The 17,960-nt window shown below is 38.4% G+C and overlaps 5 protein-coding genes across 5 annotated transcripts; 3 read left to right on the top strand and 2 right to left on the bottom strand.

The window, feature by feature from the left end:
- The first annotated feature begins 122 nt into the window (after positions 1-122).
- Positions 123-2,085, top strand: LOC136262490 (uncharacterized). Its single transcript, XM_066056785.1, has 6 exons — positions 123-453; positions 505-591; positions 638-712; positions 762-957; positions 1,452-1,687; positions 1,737-2,085. Exons 2-6 carry the CDS (start codon positions 565-567, stop codon positions 1,974-1,976), a joined length of 774 nt encoding a protein of 257 aa, XP_065912857.1. The 5' UTR covers positions 123-453; positions 505-564; the 3' UTR covers positions 1,977-2,085.
- Positions 2,086-4,245: 2,160 nt separating this feature from the next.
- On the bottom strand, positions 4,246-7,380 carry LOC136262493 (coiled-coil domain-containing protein 192-like). The gene is made up of 6 exons (XM_066056787.1): positions 7,113-7,380; positions 6,084-6,173; positions 5,221-5,277; positions 5,039-5,171; positions 4,849-4,991; positions 4,246-4,647 (listed from the first exon to the last, which is right to left on the bottom strand). The coding sequence occupies exons 1-6, from the start codon at positions 7,326-7,328 to the stop codon at positions 4,573-4,575; spliced, it is 714 nt and encodes a 237-aa protein (XP_065912859.1). The 5' UTR covers positions 7,329-7,380; the 3' UTR covers positions 4,246-4,572.
- LOC136262489 (uncharacterized) lies at positions 7,378-9,824 on the top strand. Its single transcript, XM_066056784.1, has 6 exons — positions 7,378-7,536; positions 7,623-7,696; positions 7,753-7,896; positions 9,110-9,247; positions 9,300-9,439; positions 9,497-9,824. Exons 1-6 carry the CDS (start codon positions 7,447-7,449, stop codon positions 9,715-9,717), a joined length of 807 nt encoding a protein of 268 aa, XP_065912856.1. The 5' UTR covers positions 7,378-7,446; the 3' UTR covers positions 9,718-9,824.
- A 122-nt stretch (positions 9,825-9,946) lies between these two features.
- Positions 9,947-11,947, top strand: LOC136260959 (uncharacterized). Its single transcript, XM_066054884.1, has 6 exons — positions 9,947-10,095; positions 10,771-10,844; positions 10,894-11,037; positions 11,283-11,420; positions 11,469-11,608; positions 11,657-11,947. Exons 1-6 carry the CDS (start codon positions 9,994-9,996, stop codon positions 11,875-11,877), a joined length of 819 nt encoding a protein of 272 aa, XP_065910956.1. The 5' UTR covers positions 9,947-9,993; the 3' UTR covers positions 11,878-11,947.
- LOC136260958 (mitochondrial Rho GTPase 1-A-like) lies at positions 11,881-16,770 on the bottom strand. The gene is made up of 21 exons (XM_066054883.1): positions 16,634-16,770; positions 16,525-16,583; positions 16,249-16,330; positions 15,757-15,800; positions 15,659-15,712; positions 15,531-15,611; positions 15,447-15,482; positions 15,338-15,388; positions 15,182-15,283; positions 14,923-15,130; positions 14,747-14,867; positions 14,610-14,694; positions 14,524-14,559; positions 14,362-14,474; positions 14,184-14,281; positions 14,029-14,138; positions 13,893-13,976; positions 12,488-12,613; positions 12,302-12,439; positions 12,126-12,196; positions 11,881-12,078 (listed from the first exon to the last, which is right to left on the bottom strand). Exons 1-21 carry the CDS (start codon positions 16,749-16,751, stop codon positions 11,943-11,945), a joined length of 1,953 nt encoding a protein of 650 aa, XP_065910955.1. The 5' UTR covers positions 16,752-16,770; the 3' UTR covers positions 11,881-11,942.
- Between the last annotated feature and the right edge of the window lie 1,190 nt (positions 16,771-17,960).

Raw genomic sequence — 17,960 nt, 5'->3', positions numbered from 1 at the left:
TTGTTTGTTTGTGGTATTTAAAGAGGTGTCTTTCCAGCCAATGATATCATAATAAATGTTGTTTATCCTTGTCAGTATAGCTGGGGCCCTACCCACCATAAAACCTCCACTGTAGTTTCAAATTGGTATTATACAGTAACTGTTGAGGAGAGTGTAGTGTGTTCAGGATGTCTGGTTATCAGGCTTTTATGAAACATCAAATTCCTGCTATAAGACTATCAAGAGTTAACAATAGTAGGCCATCACAACAGGCAGTCAGCAAGGAAGCTGCCAAGAAATCTACTAAACCTAGTGAGAAACATGTAGCCAGGCAAGAAGAGAATAGTGACATACCCTCTGTGGTAAAAAAAACTGAAGCTTGATCTTGATAAGCCATTGAGACATGCTTTAGAACAAGTGTTTAATCATCAAGGTACAGTGGTGCTGACATTTCAAGGTTCATCATATGATCAGGTTGTGTAAAATGAGCTGTTGTACTTCTATTATGCTTGTACCAATCAACAGGTATCAGAATATGCTGATAATATCAAATCTCATTTTAAACCACCAAGATTAACTAGACTGATGAAATCCCATTTCACTGATTGTACAGTATGTTTTCTGTTTTTTTAAAGTAACCATTAATGTGTTATAACAGCTAGACACAACTGACTCAGTTGAGGAAATCAAAGTAGAGGTTGTGGAGGAGCTGATTTCAAACATTCCATCTTATGTACGTTGATCATTTGTTGGATGTGTGTAAGTCTTAGTCTACTCAATAGAAAAGAAAACTTAAAGAAGAATTTGGAAAATGTTGTTTGATTCCTAAAATTACTGTGGTCTCTCTGAAGACAACACTACCACCCACCTCGTATGTAGTAGGTGCAGTTACTGGTGGTGGACAGCAGGTTCTAACAATTGACACACAAGGTAGACCAGTGTTTTTCAAGGATTATAATCCAGCTGTTCCTCTTGATGGTAAGAATATTATGTAATAATATCACTAAGATTTGGGTTTTCCAGCCACCAAAGAAACCTGGCACTACACTAGTGTATTGATCAAGTCTACAAGTGGTCCCAAAGTTTCTAAGAAAATTAATTTTTCAAACTATAGGTGATTTTATAGTTGCCACTGTATGTGTGTAGTGTGTTTGTACGTTGTTACGTGTGTGTGTGTGTGTGTGTGTGTGTGTGTGTGTGTGTGTGTGTGTGTGTGTGTGTGTGTGTGTGTGTGTGTGTGTGTGTGTGTGTGTGTGTGTGTGTGTGTGTGCATGCACGCATGTTTGTGTGTGCGCATACCTCTAAAGTCCTGTAGGTCAAAACAATTTCTCTCCCTTGATAAAGTTCCATTGTCAACATTCCTGATACAACTGTAGATACTACAATACATGCTCATCAACAAAAATTATTACTAATCTGGTAGCATTATTACAGCAGAAAATTTGTGTAATCTTTTCATCATTCCATTTCAGACACTTCCGTATTTCTTAAAGTGGAATATCAACCCTCTGGATCTTCACCAATGAAAATCATTTGGATCAATTTGAATACACTTCTGCCAATTAGATATATAGAAAGTGAAAACCAATTTTTTGCAGACCTTCCAGAGACATCATTACAACCAGCAACACCAATCACTGGTGGTGGTGATGATCCACCAACTGATAAACCATCAGGTCAGACATCAACTGATGACCCTGATGATGGAGTAAGTTGATGTGTTTTAAAATTAAGTTTGTTAAAATAAAATTGTGCAGAACATTCCACATGCACTATCAGATCCATTCTACTACATTCCAAAGATCATTGACAAGGATGATTTTAATTATCATGTACATGGAGATGAGGAGGAGGCAATAATATATCCTGTACTAGGTGGCTCACCCGATAAGAGGATTAGCAAGGGAGATGGTAACAAACCTCCTGCCATACTTGCTACTTCTGATCTGAAGTTTCATATAATCACTTATCCTATTGGTGGTGACGTCAACAATTAGTGATGATGGAAGTCCAACACAAGAACTAGTTGTTTTAAAATACTTTCACACATTTTGCTAGTGTATATTGTACGTATGTGTTTATAACCACTACATGCATGTGATCTCATTGATTGTTGGTCCTCCCTCCCCTCAGGTAGTAGTGATGGTCACTGTTTAGCCTACTTCACTGCTTGTAACTTTGTGATCGGTTATTTATATAGTATATGTAATGGCTAATATAGACTTTAACTAAGTTGTGCATGTGTTTAATTGGGCGTGTTTTTTCATTGTTTGTTTGTGGTATTTAAAGAGACGTCTTTCTAGCCAATGATATCATAATAAATATTGTTTATCCTTATTAGTATAGCTGGGCCTTGCTCACTATAAAACCTTCACTGTAGTTTTGTTCATTCTTTGTCTAACTGTTGAGGAGAGTAGTGTTCAGGATGTCTGGTTATCAGGCTTGTATGAGACATGAAATTCCTGCTATAAGACTATCATGTCAACAGGCAGTGAGTAATAAGAGTGTAGCCTGACAAGAAGAGGATGGTGATGATGTGCCGGCCCTGTGGCAGAAAAACTGAAGCTTGATCTTGGTAAGCCATTGAGACATGCTTTAGAGCAAGTGTTTAATCATCAAGGTACAGTGGTGCTGACATTTCAAGGTTCATCATACGATCAGGTTGTGTAAAATGAGCTGTTGTACTTCTATTATGCTTGTACCAATCAGAATATGCTGAAAATTATCAGATCTCATTTTTAAAGCTACAAACCACCAAGGGAATGCCCTATATGTTTTTAAATTGTATATAAATATGTATATCAATCATATCATCATGCAGTACAGAAGTACTGTATAGTACGTATCATGGAGGTCCCCCTCCCCCCCCCCCCCCCCCCCAAAAAAAAACAGCCTCAGTTTTCCTTAAAACAGATCAGTATTCCAGGAAGGATGGTTGTCTGGAGAACACCATTTTTTTTCCTTTAATGTGGTGTGCATTGGTTCACCAGTCATTGTAAACAATCAAGTATAAGGAATTGAAAATTTTATATTTGGGTACAAAAAGTAAGGAAACATGGGAGGTCATCTACACTTATATTTAGCTATTGATCCCTACTCCAGTCATGGTGAAGTAATAATTAAATGTCTACTAGTATAGCTGCAGGCGTAGATAAACCCCCTTGTTTCTTTGCTTTTTATTTCTATGATCAGTACAGCTATGCTCAAATATAAAATTTCTATATTTTTCCTATGTTGATGTTAACTCTATTGAGGAAATCAAGGTGGAAGTTGTAGAGGCACTGATTTCAAATATTCCATCTTTCTGATGTTTATATTGTTGGATGTGTACATACATGTTTTAGTTATTTTACATATAGTGGACAAAAACAGAACATGATGATTTTGATCAGTGGAAAAAAGAAATTAATGAAGAATTTGCAAAAGCTCAATTGAGGTCTCCCTTGATTCATGAGGTCTATCTGACGACAACACTCACAAGTACAGGTCCGGGAAATCAAATTCCCTGTATTGGTAGCCAGCAGATTCTGACAGTTGACATACAAGGTGGACCAGTGTTTTTCAAGGATTATGATCCATCTGTTCCTCTTGATAGTAAGAATATTACGTAAAAAATAATATTACTAATGTTTGGGTTTTCTAGCCAACAAAGAAACCTGGCACTACAGTAGTGTGATGGTTATCTATAGTCACTAACTGTTATTTTTCAGAGTCAAACTATGGACCCCTAAGGTCCTGTAGGCAAAGTAGCTAAATCAAAATGGCTTTGCCTTTTTTCCTTTAATAAAGTTCTGTTGCCTGGTACAACAGACAATACATACTCTTATTACTATACTAGCAGTAGTAGTAGTAGTAGTGGTAGTGATAGGAGAGCAACTTGTGTAAACCATTCATTGTTTCATTACAGAAGCTTCCTTGTTTCTTAAAGTGGAATATCAACCCTCCTCCGAATCTTCACCACTGAAAATCATTTGGATCAATTAGATATATAGAAAGTGAAAACCAATTTTATATGCAGACCTTCCAGAGACATTACAACCAGCAATACCAATCACTGGTGGTGGTGGTGATCCACCAACTGATGATGACTCTAAACCATCAGCTCAGACATCAATTGACGACCCTAATCATAAAGTAAGTTAACGTGTTTTTTTTTAAGTTTAAAATGAAAATGTGTGCAGAATCCATTCTGGTACATTCCGAAAATCATTGATAAGGATGATTTTAATTATCATGTAAATGGAGAGGAGCGTGAGACAATAATATACTCTGTACTAGGTGGTTCAACTGATAAAAGGATTAGCAAGGGAGATGGTGACAAACCTCCTGCCATATTTCATACTTCTGATCTGAAGTTTGACATAAACAATCATGATGACACAAACATTTAAAGATCAAACAAAAAAAATCTGAAGCTCAAACATATAAACTGGTAGTTTTTGTGACACTTTTACACACTTTGCTAGTACCTGTGTAGCTATTGTAAACAATATTATAAAAACTTGTGTGTGTTTACAACCACTACATGAGGTCTCATTGATGGTTCTCCCCTGGATCCTCCACTGACAGCAGGTAGTAGTGATGTGGTCACTGTTATGTCTGCTTCTCTGCTTGTAACTGTCTGATCAATTGTCTAGCTTGACTTAATTCCTCATCCAATGAAGATACCTGATGATGTCATCATTAATAATATAGCTAAGACTTATGATTGGACAAATAATTAACACACCATTGGTATTATGGTGTGTGTGTGTGTATGTGTGTGTGTGTGTGTATGTGTGTGTGTGTGTGTGTGTGTGTGTGTGTGTGTGAGTGAGTGAAATGAGTGAGAGAGAGAGAGAGAGAGGTGATCCCTCTTCCTCAACTCACCTGCTGGGACAAGTCCAGTATTAGCTGCATGTGCTGGTCTCGTAATGGCTGCTCATGATCTGTGCTGTGTTGTGTCCTACTGGAGGAGGCACTGGCATGTCGTGATAAACTATCATTCTCGTCTTGAAGTTTCCTCACTCTTTCTAGAGGAGACAAGGTAAATTAATGATTTGTATAAAGTAGTTATCACCCAGTAGTGAAGTATTCTCTTCAGATAGTTTAACATTTTGATCCTTTAGTGCAAATACTGCCAGCGCTGATTCGGTTCTTGATTCAGCTGAGGATGCTCGGAGTTTTTTAAGTTTCTGTTTATGTCTCTGTTGCTAAGTGTAACCATGGTGAACCACAAAATAAGAAGTAGTTGTTACTCACCATGACAACCATGTCATTTTGCAACTTTATCACATCATCTTGCAACTTTTTCACAACCTGAAATGTTTAGTGACATTATCATGATCACCATTAGTGTTAAACATGCCGAATGTGTGCATGCATGTGCAGTGGCAAATTTTGAAAGGGAGATTTCTGAGATTGTAATGTTTTTGCTAGGGAATAGAGTTTGGGGTACAGGCTTGACTGCTCTATTAGAGTATATCAATTGTGTTATGGAAAGGTAAAGTTTTTCTGAGGAATATTAAGTAGTACCTAGGGGGATAAACCACAGCAACAGTATAGCTATACTGAGCTAGCTACTGCTACTGAGCTAAACATAATAAGAGGTTTCAACTGAAACCACAAAAACCCATCTAGATCTGTCACTGGTGTTTGTAGTATGCACATGTGTAAGCACACTAAAATCAATGCAGTAGTTATTAGACCATGCTAAAAAATCCTCTTCATAAATAATTCCCTGTCTGCATTTTAAACTCTGAACAATGCTGTTCAGCTTGTAGAGATACATATAGTGCCATACACCTCGGAAGTTGGGAACAACTGTTCTAGGTGTCTTGGTTTACCAGATACCTGATGGTCCTGCCTGTAGCTTAGCAAGGTGTGCTACATTAACAAGTACAAATCCCAACCTGTCTTATGTGCAAAACAGCATGATAAGAAATCAGCTGCTCCTTGACTGAGACAAGGTACATCAGCAGTTTACCAGTGCACCAAGAGTGTTTGAGAAGTGTGGCTATACCATTTTGTCCTCAAAAGCTGAACTTGTTATTGTACATACTGTTTTAACTCTCAAAAATAGCCCTACAGTACATTGTCATTTATGCCATTACTGTGTGGTTTACCTGTTCCTGAGCTCCACTGTGTGTGCTTGTCTGCTGAATGTTCTTCAGTTGATCAAACAGAGCATCTCTCTCTGCAGTCATCAACTGTAACTAAACATCAACAAAATAACAAATAAAAAACTACATGTGCTCTTGACAATTTTTTAGTTTTATAAGGCCACTATTGATGTTTCAGATCACCTATTCCAATGTGGGTGGGCAGCTCATTATTCATCACAACTTGACAACATGTACCTGACTGTTTTATTAGAGTTTGTTGAATGCTCTATTAGAGTATTTTAATCACTATCCTGGGGTTTAGGAAACCCCATCTGAAATTATAACTTGTAGGCTTGCAGCAGAAACACCGTATTATCATAGTTTGGCAGTACAAACACTCAGAACAAATGTGAACAGGTGTAATAGGAAACTCAAAAGTGGATAAATTTTTTTTTGAAGATTGATATACTCTAATAGAACAGTCAGATGTATTCTAACAAGAGTGTTTCTCTCCATTATTATTATTATTACTCAGCTTGAATGGTCATGCAGCTAAATTGATAGGACTATTGTCAGGCATAAACATTAAGTCTAAGTCCTTGAAATTAGGTTAGGTAAACATTTTAGTGTACATAATCTGTTAACAGCTGGGGGTGTGTACCCCTGCTTGTACAACTCGCCTGGAAAAATCCTGGATACTCCTCTGAAAGCCCAGGTCTTCAGTCCATCTAGCCTGCCTCCTAACTAGTTAGTTCATTATTTCCATAAAACACAGTGATATTGAAACAAAGGTGGAAGCTTGCATGGTGCCATAAATAATGACTAAAATTTAAGTGGTGATCGAGATATAGCAATGAGTCTGAAACATAAAATTATGAATAAGCAAGATAAGAAGCCACCAGTTCGGACTGCTGCATGGTTAAAGTGTCTGGCATACACGTAAACAAACAAAAATAATTAGTGTACTTTACACATATTTCTAAATACGAATGAAATTTATTATAAATATCTAAGAAGCAGCGGGAGGCATAAACACCACCAAGCACGTACCTTATCATTTGCTTCTGATGCCCGACTTTCTGCCTCCCTCGCCTTTTCCTGGCTCACAGCAAGACGTTCAAACAACTCTTCTTGTGTTACTGCAGTGATAGGGCTCGAGTCTTCTTCCTGTTCCCATGCCCTGTTGTTCACGGAGGGTACTTTACTAGTTTCAGGTTGTTCCTTGATTACTCGCACAGTACTCTTCTTGGATGGAGCGCTACCCATCACATGTGTTTACTTGCGTTACCGTGGTTATTAAGTCACGTGATGTACATTACTCATGTGGTTTGGTCATAGACTATGGTATGGTTTTCCCGGTATGGTACAGTGAATAAAATTCAGAATGGCTCTCTTCCTGACTCTCATTACAGTATTTTGTGCGACTTTTGCTACCGGTAGCGACTTGAAAACATCATACGAATTTTGGGATGAAGTGAGCTAGCCTTACAATTACAAATATGAAGGCTGCTATCATCCCTACGTGTGTGTCGATTATACAGTGTTTAATTAATAATCCAGGTCGTATCTCATCACATCAGTCCAGGTCATCTGGAGGGGATTAGTGTGAATGTTGTTGATTATGAGTCCATCAGGTAACCACTGAGTAGTAGCTAGTGATGGAAACCAACTTCATCTTTCACTGCTGTAGGAGTGATGAAAATTTCTACAAATATTTGATTGTTATCAGAGATGTTGACACTAAAAACTTCACCCGTAGTGAACTATATGCTTTCTTCATGAACGTCTACAATGCTTTTGCAATTAAAATGATCCTAGACCATTCTTGTGACAAGTATGTCAGTCTATATATATATATATATATATATATATATATCTACACTTGTGCCATACACTATGCAACACTGGATAATAGGGTACTGCATGGTTGTCCTTGATAAACAACTGATCTGTACATGTTGACTGAGTATCAAATGTTAGTTCTTAGTAATGAACATTTTGCTATCTTTTTATTCAGATGGTTATATCATAGTTGTATCACTAAGTCCTACTGTAGATATTGTGTTTATTTTATCAGAAGCTGTTACAATCTCCTAAAAGTCATGAATTTATTCAAATTGTATCAGTGCCTTATACTACCCATTGATAATATACGAGTATGCACTGTACCTCTTAACTTACGCTTGTAATGAGTGATTCCAGAGAAAGAGAAAACAACAGTAGTTTCAAAATGAAGGAAGCATACACTTTTTGTATCTTGGCCAAGTGTTGAGTTTGACTGGGTGTGCAGTGATGAGTTGGATGAATTTTAAGAGTGACTGTTCAATTAGAATGTGTGTTCTATTAGCTCATAAACTGCTTGATTTTGTGTATTACAAATACCTACATTAGTTTGGATTAGTGCATAAACGAATGTCAATTTTATGCTTCAAAAGTTTGAATGCAACATTCGAAGCTTTGATGAATATTGCAGGTGTATGTAGCTATAGCTACAGATACATATTATGCAATTGGCATAACTTTGAATGTATTGTAGTTTATAATCATTAACAGTTGTCGTTTTGGCTCCCTTTGAAAATGGAATTTCTCGCATTAACACTATTACTCGTCTGTTTAACAAGACTGATATAGCAGCTGGAGAAAATGCAAAACAAGATGTAGCTGCATGCTGCTAAAAGACCTTACAGTAGTACATGACTGCCATGGCAAAAATTGTGACTGCCATGGCAAAAATTGTTAATTGTGTAATGAGCAGTTGGATTCTTGCAGTCTTCTGTTTGCTAATATATGCAGGTTGCACGTGTGCAAAATTCGAACTTCACCTATGTCATTCGAATAATGTATCCTTTGAACCATTGAACTAATGCAGTACATTCATTTTATGCACTAGTTTGGATGATTGATTCTTCACTGTATATTCTGACATAATGTTCAGTTAGTGTGTACTGTATTATTATAATTATTATTATTATCTAACACTTCTTGCATGCATTGTTTTAGTACAGTGACACTTGTCTAATCAGATCATTGTAGTCACCCTTTTGTAGCTGTACACCCATCAAGAGCATCAGAGACATCAGCTCCTTATTGAGTCCTGTTTGGACGAAAACTGCTGGATATGCAGCTGGAAAGAGTTGGAGTTTGGATGAAGTAGAAAACTACTTAAGGAATCCAAAACCATTTCAGTATGTAGACCTAATTTGCATCAACCCTTTCTAATGCTCTGTATCTTACAAGGGAGGACCCTCGTCTTCATGCATGTATAGTGTGTGCCTCAATATCATGTCCAAATGTGTTGATGGGTGCATTTGAACCAAGTACGGTTGATGAGCAGATGACAAGTCAAATGGAGACATTTCTAAAGAACACCAAGAAAGGTTGGTATATATAGCTTAACCAACATATTACTTTGTTGCTAAAATTGCACCTATTAGGATTGGCCATGGATAAGAGCTCAAAGACAGTTCACTTGTCCTCAATCTTCAACTGGTTTAGTGGTGACTTCATTCGTCATGCTGGAAGTGTCAAGGATTTCATCATGCAATATGCTCCAGCTGATGTAGTCAGTTACCTAAACAACACTGATGTTGACTTTAAGTATTTTAGCTATGACTGGAACTTGAATGGTCAAGTGACATGTAATTGTACCATCTAATTAATTTCATTTAGACTTGACAATTGGAATAGCTGTTCTTACTGTACAAGTCAAATAATACACAGTACAAATTATCTAATAGCAAAAAAGTATTTAACTACTCTATATAACTACCTTTAGCAACTACTGAACTATAACTATTATAAAGCAACTAAATTACAGCTAGCTATAGCTACTAGCTAGCAACACCCAAACTCAGTGAAACACTCCAATTAAGCGTTCGTGATCATATTGTTAATTTTGTCACGTGATACTAGCCCGAGGTGTATACGAGAAATGCGTTCCCCTTGCAACTCACTGGCGATCCTAACCACGTTATTTACAGCTCTTGTGTATGCTAATGATGACTTGAAAACATCATACGAATTGTGGAACGAGGTAAGCTGTACACGCCATGCACTAGCAAGTGTTCCTAGCTTCTGTGCCTATCATAGTATGGCTGCTAGCATAGATAATATACGTATGCTGTAGCCAAGGGGTAGCTAACGTCTTGGGACTCTCGTACACTATCTGAGAAATCCAATTATAAATACACCATGTAGGGTTTTTGCGTGGGCGCTGGCTACCCCTTGGCTGTAGCTATGCTCGGCTTGGATATCCTTCCGTGAATTTGTGTAAACTGTCCAGTGCAGCAGTTTCATGAGTGGTCCAACTGGAAAGGTCATCAGTCGATCACCATACCTTGCCAATGTTAACACCTTAGCTCCCATCATGCAATGCTAAATTTGACCTCTTGGACAGACTGATTTGTTTTATAGCAAGGAGAGAGACTTCTAAGCTTCCAGCCTGAGGTTTGAGATGAACTACACCCATTTCTAATTCACAGATTCCCCTGAGGACAATGTCTGTAAGGGGAGGATGGATTGTATGAGGAGGTGAAGTATACAAGGTACAGTGAGTGAGTGAGTTCTGTGAGTGATGGAACTTGATAGCAATACCACTAGGTAACACTGTACCTTGTATCCGGAACCTCCAAAATACAGTCTTCTACCTTTAGTACTAACTGTTATACAGATTTTGAGTTGTATTTGTTAGTGTGATGAACATCTCCAGGTCGTATCTCATCACATCAGTCCAGGCCATCTGGAGGGGATTAGTGTGAATGTTGTTGATTACGAGTCCATCAGGTAACCAGTTGTAATGATGGAAACCAACTTCCATTTTTCACTGCTATAGGAGTGATGAAAATTTCTACAAATATTTGACTGTTATCAGAGATGTTGACACTAAGAACTTCACTCATAGTGAACTATATGCTTTCTTCATGAATGTCTACAACGCTTTTGCCATTAAAATGATCCTAGAATATTCTTGTCATGAGTAAGTTACCGTATAGCCTAAACATTTCGAGGGGTAAATATTTCGAGGTTGAGCAATGCTAAATATAAAATTTTAGCGGATTTGCAAACACTCCCAAAATGTATTAGACTATATGGAGGTCTAAATATTTCGAAGCTAAAATTTTCACTGATAACCCCCAAAACCGCAAAATTTTTCCCCTAAAAATATTTAGGCTACACAGTATGTCAAGTCATTTATGTCACCACAGTAATTTTATTATGTAGTTGTCACCCCATTGAGAGCATTAAAGACATTGGTTCCACCACCAAGCCAGTGTGGAAGATGACTGCCGGTTATGCCGGTGGAAGAACTTGGAGTTTAGATGATGTTGAAGATTATTTGAGGAATCCGACACCATTTAAGTGAGTCTACAAGACTCAGCGTAGTATGTACACTTTCCCCTCATTTAGAGAAGACTCTCGTCTTCATTCTTGTATTGTATGTGCCTCTATATCTTGCCCCAACGTGCGCATGACTGCGTTTGAACATAGCAAAGTTGACCAACAAATGACCAGGCAAATGCAAGAATTTCTCAATAACACAAAGAAAGGTTAGTGCCCTACATGACAAGGAAAAGAAGCTGAGCTGTTATTGGTAGGGTTGGCAGTGGACGAGAGTAATAAGGTGATTCACTTGTCCTCCATCTTTAATTGGTTCAAGGCAGACTTTGAGGCAGAATCTGGTAGCGTTAGAAACTTTATAATGCCTTATGTCCCACCACAAGCCATCACCTATCTCAACAACACCAATTTCAACTTTGAATACTTTGACTACAATTGGAACTTGAATGGCATGGTGAAGTGCAACTGTACCATGTAGTACTTCTACTTAAAGAATCGTTGTTGTTTAATTGAATTGTACAAATAGCAAAACATACTTTATTACTATGTGTTTGCAGTGGGTAGCGGCGGTCTCCTCAACAGATAAGATATGGTTCCTATGCCTACACAAATGGTTAGCCCAACTCCTACATACTTCAGCCAGTTAGGAAATGATAGGGTGGAGCGATCACCTCTTGATCTAGAGATGTCACATCATGTGATAAGCCACACATCAAAGGAACTTACGGATCTCTTGCTACAGACAACAAATGAGTGTACAGTGAGTGAAAACTATCTGGAGATTTATTGGAGGTGTGCTGCAAGGAATTGAGCACACTTTAAGTACACATACACTACACTACACTGACAGGATTCTCTATACACAAGTACACACACACAACACTACAAACACACATACAGACCTTGGCGAGCACTAATCCATGCTGTTCTATAAACTGTTCAGGTTGTATGTGATAGTTCTGCACTACTTGAGGTAGGTCACTATGTGTGGCCACAAACACACACGGCAGTTGAGTGTTGGTTAAACTTTCTAGTGAAATCTACAACACCACCAGATAAAGTGACCACCATTACACCGCTATACTCACATAGAGGTCAGCAGCAAATCTGAAGGAGTCCTGTGCAGAGTGGTTATAGATGAGGCCCACAACATCTACATGTTCCAGTGACTCATTCAATGCCTTCATGTCTGTAACTACAGGAGCCTCATAAAGCTGTAATGTACAATATGACATAAGGTACACCACTAGGTGTGACAATACAACTAGACATCAGGAGGATACAGTGTATGACACGAACGCATGACATGAGGCACACCACTAAGTATGACACAGTACAACACAAGATATACCAGTAGATATAACTTGCAAATGACATAGGTATGAAAAAGTTGTTTCAAAGTGACAAGTGATGCCGCCTTTAAAAATCAAAGAGTCATCTTACATGACAAAAATCACCTTTACAGAATAATATCAGTCCATCTAACATCAAATACAGCATAATCACCAAAACATGAATTTTTCGTCTGCCCGCCTGACCACAGTTGCAAGGGTGGAGGCCAAATGATGGCTACCATTTTATGCAACAATAAGTGGCATGTGCCTTTTGGGGTTTCGACACCTTGTCTTACCTTTTATCTTCAATCAGATTGGTCTTCGTCCTTCTTCATGCAAATGAAACCATATTGAGGCATTAATTTTCCCTATCATCAGTTTTCTTGAACAGTGTATTTAGATGCTACAAACTTATTTAAGTGTTTATGCTCAGTAGATACCTGTAACTTCATGATACCGTACAACAGGAAATATATTGACGAAATACAATTAATCAGCTTTGATGAGTTAAAATTTGACAATAAGCAAGAAATCACAATCTTTTTTTGAGACGCTTATTGATGTTTGACGAATTAAAATTTGACAAATGTAACCAATTTGTCAAATTCGTCAAAGTATTCTTTTATCAAAATTTCGTGTCGTACAGTAGGTTCAAGACCACATCTATGAACACAATCTTGGTACATTAATAACGACTGAGCACCAAGACTACACCTCCTAACAATCTACTTACTCGATCACAATGACACACTCCATTATTACTGGTATAGCTGTATTCATAATGCTACCACAGTGAAAAATATGAAATAGTGACACACCCCCTGGTAGAGGTGAAAGGCTGACTCAAATACAGCAGCCACCCTAATAGAACAGTCACAAATGTATAGCTGCTGTATGTTATAACAAAAAACCAAACTAGTACATTTAAAAAGTAGGGACCCAAGCGATAAAACTAGTGAAACAATATATGAATGATGGTATTACAGCATAGCTTGGTGGGAAATTCCCTACTTTGGCATTGAACAAAATCGTTGTTATAACATGCAATGTAGGGTAATACCATCATTCATCTCTTATTTCACTACTTTTTATCACTTGGATCCCTTTAAATTAATAATTTTTAATATACTAGTTAAATGACAATTGCAGCAAGACTCACTATTAAATGAACTTCTCTACCAGCAGAGGGTAATGCCTTGATGGTCACTATCTCCATTTCTTCTTCATCCTGTGCTGCTGGCACCTGATATCATGATCAGCAGCTTATGAATGACATGGCAGCAGAACACACTTACATTGTCCTGCTTCCCTACCAAGGCTCGTACAATTGTACTCTTGCCCGACTGACGGCTACCAAATATTTTACACTGGAAAACACTTTTCCGTTTTTCATGAGGATGAATCTCTACAAGTAGTAACAACATAATCAACTCCTGTAATGTGAACATACCTTCTATAGCTGTTGTAAGATTACCATTAACTAAACAAGGATACCCCATCATTGCCAAATACTGGAGAGTATACAGGTAGTCTAATGATGTCTGCAAGCTACAAAACAATAAATATTATATTACATCAAGAATTCTATACCACATGTACGCACGCACGCACGCACACTACACACATACATCCAGAAAGCCAGAAAACCATCCAAGGTGACCCAGCCATTCTTATCAGTCTCCACAGTGGTGCTCACACGCAGCTCATCCCAGGGGTACTTGGGGCAGACATTGTGCATGTCCTGTAGTAGCATGTGTCATATCACATGATCTCATGTGATGAAGCCTCACCTGTTGCTCGGCAGATGATAAAGCACCATCTCCATCCTGGATTATGTCCCATACACTAACTAAATACACAACAGAAATAACCTCACTTTATCATATTTTTTAAAAATATCTCTAAGGAACTTCATGCCTGAAGAACTGAGTTCAACTTCACAGTCTGTTTGAGGCTCAAACCTTTAGAGATGTCATACAATTATAACAATACTGGAAAATTCCACTGACTCACGGAGGTTGTAAATACTCTTCCTTCAATGTCAGATCATTGGAATAGCCAAATTTTCTCAACACTTTCCAGGTAGTTTCGTGTCTTCCTCGTTGGATGAAAAACTGATGTAAGAATACAAATCCTACAAGTACAGCACTAATGGTGGATGTGTTGGGTAAAGGAGAACAAGACCATACCTTCCATTGTTAAGCCACTATTTAACACTCCATCGGCGATGTTCTTTGTGACAATATTCTTCACGTCTTGCTGGGCCTGAGGTTGTAACGGAGCATTAAAACATCTAATCTGAAATTCATTGAGTTCATTATCATCTAAAATTCCATCATTATTGCTATCTGATATTCTAAATATCCTCTTCAGAGCTTCCTCACACTCTGGCTTTAGCTACATGAGATGACTGAATCACTAACAGCACAAACACAATCAATATTGTACTTTTTCTGAATTATGAGAATAGAGAGGTGCTGTAGGGTGTAGCACAGCCTTCTGTGCAAAGTAAAATAACTCTGACACGTTGAGGAGTTCTTTAGCTGAACACTAACGGTGGACAATAGTAACACTGTAATATCGGCGGGCCTGAGTGCTTCTCACTTCAATGCCTGTTTCCACTTCAGCATATTCTTCCAACAATTGAGACAGCTTCTAATAAATCAAGAAAACCAGTGATACTAATAGAGACATTTTAACCCACAATCAATACCTCTGACTGAGCATCCATATCATAAGGCAGGTCAGCCTATTGAGGTATTCATATATTTATACCCTAACTAACTATCTAACTAACTTTATTGCCAGCTAGGATGACGGGCTTTAACTGAGGACCTTCAGTACAATGTTTGATCAGGGGTAACCAATAGGTAGTGAGCTGTTAGCAACATTACATGGCGGCTGACAAGTATAGCAACCGCTAACCTTCTCCATTGCAGCCTCATCAGTCAGTGAATAAACAACACACACAACATGAGACTGTAAACAAAAAGTAATCACCCAACAATCTACATGTTGGCTACCTTAACAATCTCTTCCATCAATGCCTCTTCATTCTGTTCTTGACCTAACATAACAAGAACATTAGACATATTTACAGACAGCCAGTAGTGCAGGCACAGCACAGCGCAACCTCACAAATTCCATACATTTTTTACTTTTAATAGAGTAAAACTATTTACAATCAAAATTGTTGTGCTCCAGAATGTGGTGAGGTTCCATTGCATGTTTCATGACCCTATGACGTATGATTTCTGAATAAACCTGATGCTTGGAATTGGCATCATTATCATCAAGTGCTTTTGTCACACTCACGAGAAATGTGCATAATGCAACATTTGTACTTTTTCTAGCTCACAATATATTGGGTGGCAGGCGCTGTAATTAATTTGCACATTAGAATACATACTGATGTGTCGGGTTGAACTTTTCTTTGGGATCATGAAACATTTGATGACACATGACTATAACCTCTTCTGGTTCCATTATATGTAATCCACGTGGTGAGCACTTACTGGAGTAGTCCACGATATGAGTGGGAACTCTCTCCGGGGTGACATCAGCTGGAATAGTGATCTCTTCAGCTCGTGGTGGTACCTGAGATAGATCACTATATATCTGTACACACACTACTGGATTGTGCAATAATGTACGTAATTACATGTTTCGTTTGAACACAGTACTGTGGTGCGAACTGCTTTACTGTCTATTTTAAAACTATCCCACATTTCACTGAAGTACTACACGATACACACATCAGGGCATACGGTACATATTAATTCAACACTCACATATAAAGGGAACTCCTCTCCTACCAGAGCTAGGATTATGGAAGTTTTCCCACATCCCGCTACATGCAGATATAACTAGCAACAATCACTGATAATCTAACCAACTCACCATCGCCTACTAGCAAAATGCGAACTATCTTCAGATCGCTGCCCATCTCGTGAGCAGTATAAACAGTATCGATTGTGGATCTGTGTTTTGTTATCGCGATGACGTATACTAACGTCATAGATGGGACATAATGGTACTTGAATATGCATCCATTCTATCGCCCTTTCATCAGCAATATTATCTCAGGCGAACTAATGCTGTTCATAGAAATCACTTATAGCGGCTGAAGTTGATATTAGTCCAGTGAGCATTAAATCGAACTAGTAGTGGGGTGCCCGTCCAGGAAACAAGCTTCAGAAAGGGTGCTCTTCCCCTGTGGAAAAAGCGGTCAGGGCACGAGACTGTACAAATGTTGCTAGAAAAGACATCTTTCAGTTTGAGCGTTTACACTCTCCCCCCGCCCCCCATCCTCAGTGTTGCTATTTTGTTTGTAATTCCTCCATCATACAATGAACCATAGACATAATTCAAACATTTTATGACCGTGAATATATACAATCCTGTCCCTACCCATATCCACATATTACAGGAAGGAGTACAAGGAAAACTAGATGGGTTAGCGGCCCCCTCCCCCTCTATATTTTTGAAATGAAAAGGCCACTGTTTAATGTTTTTCTATTTTCATCATTGCCTGCATGTATCGTATTTTCACTGCTGTACATAACTATTATATATTGTGCAGTTCAGTTTTCAAGATTGTTACACTTGTACAGTAGCATAGCTACCTCGGGCATTGTAGCCAAGAGAAGTGAAAGGTTTAGCTATACAGTGAACACTCTGACAGTGTTTACAAGTAAGAAGTTAAAAGCTCAAGTATAACTCAATGAACTGTCAAAGGACAACTACCGGTACCAGAATCCCCGGTCAGGTTGTTAGAATGCCACATTATATGTAAGTTAGCTAACTACCAGTTACACAGAGTTAAGGTATGAAAATAAGCCTATATCTAGCTATATTGTGGCAAGTATGAACAATCACACACACAAGCACGCACTACACACACACATGCACAGGGCCGCCCAGAGAAATTAAGGGGCCCAGGGCAAAGAGTTAAAGTGGGGCCCTTGACCCAAGTTGTAAGGTGAACACCAAAAAAAAAAAAAAAAAGGTCACAACCTGCTGGCAATGACAATAACTACCCATCACCAACCATATCTCCTTATCTATAAGCTTGCTACACTGCTCCTCTGAAGAATACTGTGACTGCTCTATTAGAGTATTTAGATCTGACTGCTCTATTAGAGTATATCGATCTTTTAAACAGGTATTCAGGGGGCCCTTCATGGGGCCTCCTGGGGCCCGGGGCAAAATGCCCCAGTTGCCCCCC

Source organism: Dysidea avara, chromosome 7 (assembly GCF_963678975.1).
Source record: "Dysidea avara chromosome 7, odDysAvar1.4, whole genome shotgun sequence".
NCBI lineage: Eukaryota > Metazoa > Porifera > Demospongiae > Dictyoceratida > Dysideidae > Dysidea > Dysidea avara.
Note: the sequence above shows the minus strand (reverse complement) of the source record. Positions and strands in the feature narration are given on the sequence as shown.